This window comes from Lissotriton helveticus, chromosome 3_1 (genome assembly GCF_964261635.1).
Source record: "Lissotriton helveticus chromosome 3_1, aLisHel1.1, whole genome shotgun sequence".
NCBI classification, from domain to species: Eukaryota; Metazoa; Chordata; class Amphibia; order Caudata; family Salamandridae; genus Lissotriton; species Lissotriton helveticus.
Genome location: NC_136061.1, coordinates 921,904,603 through 921,916,395, shown reverse-complemented (window position 1 = coordinate 921,916,395; position 11,793 = coordinate 921,904,603). Strand labels below are relative to the sequence as shown.

Here is an 11,793-nt window from a genome sequence, read left to right as displayed (position 1 = left end):
GATGTTTTGCTTTTTAAAACATAAATAAAAGTCATTGCCATTTACAATGCCAACAGTGTAAACTCACGCTAACTTGAGACCTAATGCATTCCAAATGCTGGTTTAAAAGCGTGTGTGGGGGGGGAGGGGTTGAAAACAGAAGGAAAACAGGCGGGGAGGCTGTGGGGAAGCAAAACGGAGGGTGTGGGTAAGCCTAAATGATGGCGTGTTGGGGGAAGAGCACGGATGGATAGGGAAGAAAACTATAGAAAGAGCAATGTGGCAGGCAGGGGGAGAAAAGCAAATGAGCGAGAGCAATGTTAAGCTGGGGGTGAAAGCACACCCTTTACAGGTAATCTGAGCCGAGAAGCAAAGCGCAGCGATCTGCCACTTTGGAACAGCTGGACTGCTCAGTTGAGCGCACCAAAACCTTCCTGTCAGGTTCGCAGTTGTGGTTGCAGGAGAGTGTTTCCAAAGAGACATTTGCTGCCAAAGAGTTTCTTTCTTTTCTGGATCAATATCACAAAGGAACAAATTGAGAAAAGAGGGTAAGAGCCCTTTGTTGAAGTCATGGTTTTTAAGGCAGTGAGCGTATGAGCAAACCTAAAGCATATTCATGTTTAACATAGATGTTCGTTCAGAAAATAAACACACCAGATCTAACGGAATTTACATCACGCACCTTAGGGCCTCACTAAAGGCATCTCTGAGTTGCCTCCATCTGCCTCCCATGGCCCCGGAAGAGCTCCCCGTTTGCTATGAGTTAAACATGCAAGTGGTCACAACTGCACATTCGAGACCTTCCTGCAGAAAGAGAAAGTCCTTAAAAAAAAAACCAAATAGTGCTTTCCGACTAAAGACGACGTACTGTGTAAAAACCGAAGTAAAAGGGCCAGTCCTCATGGGAGGTTACAAATGAAGACAAGGCGGGACTAACAAGCCTAATAACTAATCAGAAGCCAGTATTTACTAAGGACATTGACACAAGTCAATGACAAAGATGAGAGGAGTAGGCAGGGCATCAAGTACACACTCCAATACAGAATGCTGCCCAGGCTCGACCTAAAAATAAATCATATGGAGAGGGTGATTTTCTTGACAAATAATTGTCCCCAACTTGAAATGCAGGAGAGCTTAAGTGCACCCCCACTACCTTGCCTAACTTACATCATCCACAATGAACAGACGGCATTTACTGAAAATGACGTTCACTGCTGTATGGGTTGGGCACAGAAATTGGCTAATGTTAAGATTTGAAAAGTAAATTAGACAGGTTGAAGATTTTAAAAAAAGTCAAAGAAATATAGGGAAGGTAGTGGTGTGGAAGTGATGAGGGTGAATTCACGACGACCGTCCAATTGAAAATCATTCAGAGTAGGTAATGCCAAGAAAAAAAGAATCAGACTCTAAATATTAACAAAGGAGTGTGGCTCATACCACTATCCTTGAGTAAGTGCATCCTAAGTTTGGTTGACCCTCATTTGCCACTGCTGACAAAAATGTAAGAATCTCTTTTGATATACTTGGTATACTTGGTAATTCAAATGGTTGTCTATGCTTTGAAGCTATACCAATTTTGTACTCTTAGGCCGAAGAAGGCTTTGAATATTTTTCTGTGTTAAAATACTGACTCTATGCATCATCCTATAAAAGTCTGCATTTCAGTCAATACGCCATTATTGTGTATGCGAGCATCTGCTACAGCACTCAGAAAGCCATGGCAGGATTTGTGTTTGATAAATTACACTTAGAAAATACACTTGGCGAAAAGCCGCAAACACCACTGTGGAGGTTTGGTTATGATGACCCACAAGCAGAGTATCTCGGGAAGATGCCATCAAATGAAGGGATGGTGCACCACATGATTTTTTGATTTTTGATTCTTCTATTGCTGTACACAGCGTATTATAGCTTGTCCTTTGTAACTTTAGAAAATAGACAACTTTAATAGTAAAAACAAATAGTTTAAAAAACACAACGACTGTATCACTACAAAGAAAGACAATGGAATAAGCCATGTTTTGCCGGGGGTATTCAATAATTGGGCAAGATTACTGAAGGAGCAGAGGCTCTTGAATTTAATCAAATCCTTTCTACTCAGCAGAGTACAAGACTATTCATTTATGGCAGAAGCAGAATCAGGCTTACCACATAAGGAAGACAAAATAAAAGTGAATGGAGTAAAAGGGCTGGCTGGCCTTTGGGCTGAAAGCAACCCTGCAATGTGTTGAATACCAGCTTCATTCTGCTCAAAGCTTGCGCAGTGAGCTCAACATCTACGGGAGGGCTTGAGGGGGGGGGGATATGGAAGCTGAGGGGGTGGGGTGGGGCAATCTGAAACATATCTCCCCGAATAAGGTATTATATATAATAAATTTAAAAAAGTCTAAAAAAACGCCAGGCTTCGTATGCATTTGGAACAGTAACTTGTGCAAATTACATTAGAATAATTCAAACCCCCTCATTCAGCAAATCACAGCCATACCTATCAGAAAAAAGCTGCATCAACCCATCAAATCTTGAAACAGCTCCCTCTCCCCAGCCGCCCAGGGTGTGTCTTCGATCATGTGAAGCCAGTCTCTTCGGGAGGCGCATTAGTGAAAACTAATATTTTAAACCTGAGCAGACAAGTTTAAAACGTGGTTCAAAGGCACAGCTCCAGCACTAAAACGAATTCTGGATTTGTACGTTTCAAAGCACTTTTTATTAGCAATGTTTACCAATACAAAGAGCATTTGGTAGAATGGTATATATTTTATTAAACATGTTAGCAATAGATACATATTTAACAATAGAATACATTCAAAAACAACTTAGTGTTTTTACTTCATAATTCAGTGAAAGTACAAAAAAAGTCAATGCAAAAGTTAAGCATTTTTAAAAAATGAAGCTAAATATGCATTTAGCTTCTCACAATCCTACATTGTCTATTGTATGACACCAAAAGAACGGTTATGTGACAGAAACGAGCAGAAAGTGAATAAACATGATCGTGGAAAAGTGTGCTATAAAACAGGCGGGATGATTTGTTTTTCAACAGATTTACTGCCATAAGTCCTCCGTACGACCAAACTTGAAGACCAAGCCCCTAGAAATATTAAAAGAAAATAAAACACATTAGCCTCATTAACAATAGGTTAATGCAAATATGACAAGTATGGACAAACGCTTGCCTGCCAACTTAAAGCTACATATTAAAAAAAGGCACTTGCGCTGTCAACAAAATTCATAAGAAGATTAACTCTCAAAAGATGCTCTAAATCAGGTCAGTTGCTCCCATTCATCAAATGAAAATGAAGACACTTTTCCTAGTGTCCTGGAAGCTATACTTTCCATTTATTGATATTTTCCTGCACTCAAAGCACACTGATGCCATTTGGGGTTCAATATGGCAAGCATCAATATGAGATATAGAGGTGTTCCTCATAACCAATGTGGCTCAGCATAAGTGTGAAGATAGGGGGTTCAGCATTGCTCCATGAAGTCCATATCAGGCCAGATTTTCAGGTTAGACAATATGTAAAACATTGACATTCAAGCTTGCTTTATGGAATGGTATGCAGAGACATTAAGGCGCACGAACAGTGACTATACCAAAATATCTAGTTGCTACTTCATAGAATAATTCGTAAAATACAGAGAAGGACCTAAACATTGGCTGATGCAGATATTAAAGAAGAGGAAGAAATGTGTTTTTGAAACTGGATGAATAGGAACAGAGGTCCTGGCCACAGTAAGGCCTTGTGACGCATGCACAAGCACTTGAATACTACATGTTTATACACACAGTGAATTAGTGAATGCTCCGCAAGCGATCAGAGATACGTACTATACGGGAAAGACCCAAGAGCAGGCGAGCAGGCTAGCTGCCATCTTCTGACCTGGAGCTGGCATGAAAGGTATTGAAGGAGACCTAAATAAATGGCTTTGTTGATGTAGAGAAACCTAAATATATGGCCTCTGTGTTGACAAGATTTGCCTCAGTGATCCTTTTAAAGCAAGCCAGTAGCAGAAGATGCAGAACTTTGCAAAGGCTCTAGAAGTCCAGATAACAAGAATGCACAAACTTACACCAGTTATGACTTAAAAGAAAGTGGCTTATAGAAATGACCCCATGTGGAAATCTAACAAGGATCCAGGTAGCGTGGAACAAAAAGTGGACAACTGTGATGTGAAACTGCATAGAACCAACTGATTACATGGCATCACGAATATACCGGTTACGAATGCTCTAGAGGTTCATGGGTAGAATGCCAACTACCCACTTGGTCAAAATGTAGCTCAATGGTGTGGTCAAGAATTCTGAACAATATTTTGAAACAACAAAAACAGAGGAGGTGATCCAAAAGAATACACTGCAGGTGAACAGAAAGTCACATTTTCAAAACCAGCAAGAACAGTCCAATGTTAATCCATAAAAAAAGAGCTGATTGGTGGCATGCATGGTAGCCCAGATGGCAACCTGCCTTATATCATGCATACACCATCACACTGAAAAGTAACTGTAGTGCCTTGGTTCTGAGAGAGCAGACATTTATGGCTCCAAGAACAGAGGCGGACTTTAAGGAGCAGATTATGGGATTACAAGAGAATACAGGGTGGGAAAGGAGTACCAGTGTCATCAATTTGAGTTTGAACATACTAATCAGAAAGGTTTCAACTGTCCTTTACCCCATCAAAATTCAATATTTATTTCATAACAACATTTCTTTAAATCACTCTTGCCTCAGAGGTTTCAGTGTGCTGTAAAGACATAAACGAGGTGCAGGCTACTTAGTTACTCGGTTATATATCTATTGGACAGTAACGTTTTTATTACTCTGTTCAAATACAGCAAGTTGTAAATGCTGTGGGTAGGTAATGGGAGTGTGTTCCAGAAGGCTTGTCTGAAGCTCAGCTCAGGTATTTTATCTCCTACTCCGAAAGCACTGTTATTGGGTAAGAAGGTAAGGAAAGAGGATTTGGCACATGAACAAAGAAAGACTACTAAATGGCATTCAGTCCTTGAGGACTACAATTATTGGTTCGGTAAGCTGCAAACTACTGCAACTCACTCACTCTTTTCTGAAATGACATCCAAAACTGCAGGGTTCCATGTCACTCGCTACCATTAATCCCAACCTATCTTTTGCCAGCATTGCTTTTAATAATTACCCCTTACATGGGGAAAAAGACTAATGGGTGAAATGCCTATATAATCTCTACCACTTTGAATTAATTGGCTGGATTCAAGTCAATTTGTTTGGCCTACTATGCTACTGTAGACAGAGAAGAGCCATATTTGAATTAGTCTTTTGCCTCCTGCAACAGGAACAGTCCAACCTGATCTAGCAGGTCAGTTCCCATCGAAACAGAAACACGAGCATTCCCAGACTGGATTCAACCTTTTGGGGTGTGTCTGTGAGGGAAGGCTCGAGTCTAATGGCACAGTCAGTACAGCACCCATTTATGGGCATTGCCTGTCTTACTTAACCCCTTCGCTGTGTGTCAAATTCCGCTGCAGTGCGAGGGGGGGCTGGGCTCGGAGTGGCGCTCGGATACCCAGGACGGCTCCTAGCCATCATGAGTCACAGTAGGCGTGTGCTCATGACGTCCGGGAGCCGTCCGAACTCCGCCCACTGATGAATTCTCCTGCACAGGTGGGGAATTAACCGCACGTGGGCGGAGCGGCAATGTTCGGACGGCTCCCGGGCGTCATGAGCATACGCCTACTATGACTCATGACGGCCGGGAGCCGTCCTGAGCATGGAAGGTGTTAAGATGTCCCATTGAGAAACACAAAAAAAGAGATGTGTGGAGTGGGAAAGAAGAGGACCAGGTCCCTCAAAAGCACAACTGGATGCTCAAGTAGGATATGATAAAAAGTGCCATTTGATTAAAGACCAAGAGGAATGATCATAAAAGATTGCATAACCAGTTAATCAGGGGATGTGCCATAAGAAAGCCTATCCCTGCCGGGCTGAGCATGCTGAGAAAATGTCAGTGAATTCAAGAAGGCTTGTACTCCTGCATCACAGGACATTCCACAACGGTATGCAAACGAATGATGTAGCAAGATAACCCCAAAGAGCTCAAGTAGTCACGGAAAGTCACTTAGTCACAAGAAGAATCCAAGCAGATCATCCTGGGGTGCATCAAGAGCTGGAGTCCCGGGGGAGGTGAGGGGGGGCGAGATGGGACAAAGAGAGACCGTAACTGGGAAGGAAAACAGATATCAAAGTGAGCTACAATCCAAGAACATAGTGGAACAGGAACAAAGCAAAGTACTGCGAAGTTCAGAGGGTCCCCAAGGTATAGACTTAAATGTGGTGAAAAGAACTCCCATACTGATTCTTTGTGCTTCATAAAATCAGCCTCAACAGCACTTAAATGTTTTCAAGAAAATTTACCCAGACCCTAATTTTGTGTGCTTTTTTGATAGAGAAGCTGCAAGAGTTGGTGAAAGGGGAACCAAAAGGCACTGCAAATGGAATAAGCCGAGCATGCAGGAAAACCACATTCCCTCTAGGCCAGAAAGGGACCTAACTTTGGCCATTGCACAGAAGATCTAATGATATCTGCCTCAATAATCACAATAGGAGCAATTGTATCAGTTGAGGCACAAATTGCAGCCCAAGTGCCCTACAGGCGGTAATGACAACACTCAAATTTAACGAGTAAGACAAGCTAATCATAATAATCAATACTTACGTGCACCCTAAACATAGGCTAAAAGCAGCAAAAGAGCTAGTTAAAGAGCTGACAAGGATTATAGAAGAGCAGGACGCAAAGCATATCATCCTGGCAGGCAATTTTAATCTTCACCTCATTGAAACTGTGTCAGAAGATTAACTAATGGAAGAACGAACCACAGTGTGAGGAATACCAAACCAGGGCCTAGCATATTGTAGCAAACCCAGGGGTGTGGAATTTAATAACATTTCTACTTGTCCATGGGGCATGTTGCTTCATAAATCTACTTGTCCTGTAACAAAATCCACATGTGCCTTTTGTGCCATGTAATGCGGCAACAGATTACTGCAGCAATCTCATTATATAAGAGTTCCTATTTAGCCTCTCTAATTATGCCACGACTCGTACCAAAGTAGGGTTTAAATACTAGCAATTCCGTTATGTTGCTACGTTTCTGCAGGTCTACATATTGGGGCTTGAAGGTCGTGGTAAGCAATAGTTCAAAGGTTGGAATGCCCTTTTGAGTCTGTGCAAATCTACTAACTTGCATGTCATAAGGGTTTCACCAACTCTTTTCTAATCTTTTCCCCATACTGAAAAGGGTTGGAAAATTACTCCTGACAGTGGCAGGCGTAAAACTTTTTCCAGGGTTGGAGGAAAAGTGAACTTGAAACATTCAGATTTTCACCTGAGCAGATCTACACATGTACATTTGCTCATGCTAAAATGCAGTTCACAACTATTATCTAGGAGTACTATTTCTTGGCTTACCACTGTAAATTCTTGTGAATTCACAGAAACATTATATGTGCTTAATGCAAGGATATATACCATGAATGCAGTTTTGAGACTTTCTTTAATAATTGGGCCTCTAATTAGGCCTGGCATTAACCATGACCTTTTGTGTTTAATAAAATTCTCTCGCCCTCTCTCTTTCTCTTTCCCTCGCTTTCTCCTCTCTCCCCCCTTCACTGTGAGTGACAGTATCCTACTCCTTTGCAAGGAGCATATTGGCACTCAAAGTAGTTTAGTTAGTGCCTGGAATTGCTGTGGCAATGTGTGCTTTTTGAGACCAAAAACTATTTCTGCATTTTTAGAATGGTGAGGGCCCAGCAGCTCCCACACCGATAAGGTTTTACAAAAACCATGCCTAAACAAGTCCCTCATTGACAAAACCAAAAGGCTGACCACCAATTTCAGACCTACTGGCGTTGCCAATGATTGTTTATTTTTGTTTCCCATAATCGTATTTAAACCGGTTACATTGATTTTCCATCATGAATATTGTTGGGAAATACAAGCATACATCAACATGATACTAAACGATGCTGCAGAGATATGGTACAAAAATCTTACAGTAGTTTAGCAAAATATTTTTTTTTCCTACTTTCATTTTTTGTGAACATTTTATTTTGAAAGCAGAGAATCGTCACTCTTGCTTTCAAGCTTCTGCAAATATTTGCATTTAATCAGAGAGCATTCTGGGAGCATTATACATAGCCTCATATTACCAAACTTTGAAAACTTGTGTACACATTTATACTGGAACCACCATCAGTAGTGCAGGCCGAGCTTACATTTACTTTTAGCGCTCACCCTAATAAAAAAAGACTTTGCATTAATGAACCATAAATACAAGTTTGAACAGAATTAACACATGGACACACATATTAACTTAACTGTAGTCAAGGTCCTTCCCTGATCCATAATGTGGTACTGTAAACTGGCAGCCAAAGGGTTTGTGCTGTAGGGGGTTGGGCCTACTTGTCCCAAGGACAAAATACACATGAAAACTTGTTCCCTTGACCCCAAACAATATGTCCTGGGCGTCGGCATGTTCAACCTATCTACTCCAAGAACTCGAACAACTAAATATGAGAGCTCTGAACAGTCGATTTAAGGAGGACAATCTGCTGGTACCAACTTTTTACTCCACAATTGTATCTTATTACCTAGATTTCACCTTCGGAACTCTCCTTTAGAATAGGTGACAATGAACAAAGTGACAGTTTGCCATCGGAAGTGACATTAAAAGAAAACAAAGGACAGGAGGCATGTTATACAATTGGCACAGGATACACCTCAGATTACAAACTAATAAGGTGAAAACCCAACACAATTGAGGAACTATCTAAAATTGCACAAACACTACTCTGCCAAGAAAATGAGAGGTCAACTCAACCTGCAAAACCTTACGAGAATTTTACAACGGCCCTTAGGGAGAAATTCGCCACCAGGATAGGAATGAAAACTGGAAAAACAGCAGCCATTTTGCCTGGGCAGGCAACCACACCAGAGACAAAGAACCTCAAACGTACAATAAACCAAACACTAAGGCAGCTTCGCAAAACGCCCCAAAGTCTAGCCCTGCAAAGCGACCTGCGCAAACTGAAGGTACTATTAAAAAAAAGAAATGGAATAAGAAATTAAAGAGAATGAAAAACTCTGGGCAAGGATATTCCATGACTCTAAACTTAAGAACAACTCCAGATTCTGGCTGACGATTAACAGCCACGAAAGACAGGCTCGCCAAGGAATAAACTCCAACATAACAGAGACTAATTGGGCAAAATACCTATTCAATCACTTTCACAACAATGCGCAAGAGGAGAACATGGCGGAGGAGGAATATTGGACCATCCAAGAGGCATCATGCCCAGGGGAAAACTAACATAAAAGGCCAGTGAAGCCACGTATAAGGACCCCGCCGCCCGAGCAGACATAAACACCCTGGAATAGAAGTGGTAGCAGGCCCGAAGCATCACTGAACAGCAACGAAGATCTATACAAAATAACTAAAACACAGATCAAGAGACAAATAGCCAAAGGGAGGCTAGAAGGAGCCCCAGGCACCAACGGAATTCCTCCAATGCTGTACAAGCAAGACGCAGAATACTGGGGCAAAGCATTGGTCCCAGTCTTCAAGGACATAGAGGACACACAAACAATTCCAGAGTCACGGAAAGGATCGACAATCAGGCCAATTTTCAAACAGGGCAACAGGAATATTCCAAACAATTACCGACTTGTTATCCTAATTGATATAGATAGTTCTTCAAGGATTTTTCCTGCATAGTACTAAGCTAACATCTTGGGCATCGGCAAATTCCATCATCCTCATAAACCAAACCAGGTTTTGTCTAGGACAGGGAACCATTACTAACATTATGGCGCTAACTCTGCTGAAAGATGCGGCTTAAGTGGCAAAGTACCCCCTTTTCTTATGCTTCATAGACTATAGCGCAGCTTACGATCATGTAGACCGTGCTAAACTATGGCAGAAATTGGAAAAGTAGGGGATACCGAAACCTCTTTCAAACAAGCTTATATCGCTGCACACTGACACCTGGATCATGATTAAACTAGGAGCGGGGACGCACCTCAAGGTGAATCACCAACTCTAAAGGGCTAAAGCAACGGTGCGTTTTAGCACCCCTGCTTTTTAGGTCAAGTTATTTATAACTCGAAAACCTATTACTACTGAACCAAAGTCTCTTGAACCAGCCGGATGTCGTGCAATGCATGTTGTTCACTCATGCATGAAGCTTCCCCAGGCACGCGCTTGGCCTCGCACACCACCATCAAAGACTTCGGCTCCCCCTCACTCCCTTTCCTCCCTCCCTCTCGCTGGCCACGTCAAACGCGAGAGCATTTGTAAAAGGGGCTTGCTTCTTCCGACAGTGCATGAGGTGCGCGACCCGCTGGCATTTGTCTTCAAAGGCTTGAAAGCTTGAAGGCAATCTGCTTCCCCGCCCCCCCCCCCGCCCCCTGGTGTTTCTGCCTTTTCGCACCATTGTGTGGAATGTTGTTTACATCTTGCTCGAGCATTGGCTAGTAGGACTTCTGCGGACTCCAGTCCGTCGGATTACATCACTCTGTCTCTTTCAAGGAATTCAAAGGCATTGTAATCACCGCCATCCTACTTTTTAACTAAGGGTTGCAGAGGATTACATGTCTTAATAAGAGGTCACAGCAACCTCACATTAAACTAGCAAGATAAAAGTATAACTTTAAATGACATCTGATGTTTTCCTAGCCTTTAAAACAGTATTAAGTTTCTGTAATCGGGTTGGGCCCCGTGTTGGTCAGAAGTGTTTTTCGTTTGTAATTTTATCAATTAAAAGTAGTGAAGATCAATTTTTGACTTGTTTACAGAAACGAAGCATCGTGCATGAGTTCAAATCCTTAGACATTTAAATATGAGACAGGGGCTTATTATATGTTTGACATCTTAATATACTTTTGCAAGAACTCTCACCGTAAGACATGCTCTGCAGTTACAGTGTCACGTGGAAACTCTTAAAATGCACATCTTGCCAACAACTTGCCAAGAGACCAATTCTGCACTTAAGTAGTTTAATGGTTATTATGCTTGCTAATATACAACCACAATTTCACTCTTTCAAGCCTCAAGCCACTGTTCACTGAATTTCAAAATAAGCTTACAATCTGTGACTACTTTAGGTCAACACTGACTTCATTCGTATCATACTCTAAGGCATGTATGCCTCCATCTGTAAACGTAAACTATCTCTATAGATCTATGCCTTTTATTCCAAAAGTTTGCATTTTCGGAATAAACTGCCTTTTGAGTAGGTAAGGAAACGAGCAAACTCTTTCCCATTTAATTTGCAGCCAAGTACAGTGTAGCACAATTGATATAAAAAGTGGCACTGGATATTGCACCACCCCAGCATCACTCAGCACCATCACAGCACCATTCAGCACCACCACATCATCACTCAGCACCACAACAGCACCACCACATTATCACTCAGCACCACCACAGCACCACTCAGCGCCACCACAGCATCACTCAGCGCCACCACAGCATCACTCAGCGCCACCACAGCATCACTCAGCGCCACCACAGCATCACTCAGCGCCACCACAGCATCACTCAGCATCACCACAGCATCATCACTCAGCGCCACCACAGCATCATCACTCAGCGCCACCACATCATCACTCAGCGCCACCACAGCATCACTCAGCGCCACCACAGCATCACTCAGCGCCACCACAGCATCACTCAGCGCCACCACAGCATCACTCAGCGCCACCACAGCATCACTCAGCGCCACCACAGCATCACTCAGCGCCACCACAGCATCACTCTGCTTTGCCACTGGATTCAAGCAA

General features: G+C 42.3%; 1 protein-coding gene across 1 annotated transcript in view; it reads right to left on the bottom strand.

Annotated features, from left to right (window-relative positions):
* Positions 1-2,713: 2,713 nt before the first annotated feature.
* TMEM50A (transmembrane protein 50A) overlaps positions 2,714-11,793 on the bottom strand; it is a 43,683-nt gene continuing 34,603 nt past the window's right edge. Inside the window, exon 7 of the mRNA XM_078681261.1 lies at positions 2,714-3,067. Within this exon, the coding sequence (XP_078537387.1) occupies positions 3,022-3,067 (46 nt within the window). The 3' untranslated portion in view covers positions 2,714-3,021. The remainder of the gene's footprint in view (positions 3,068-11,793) is intronic.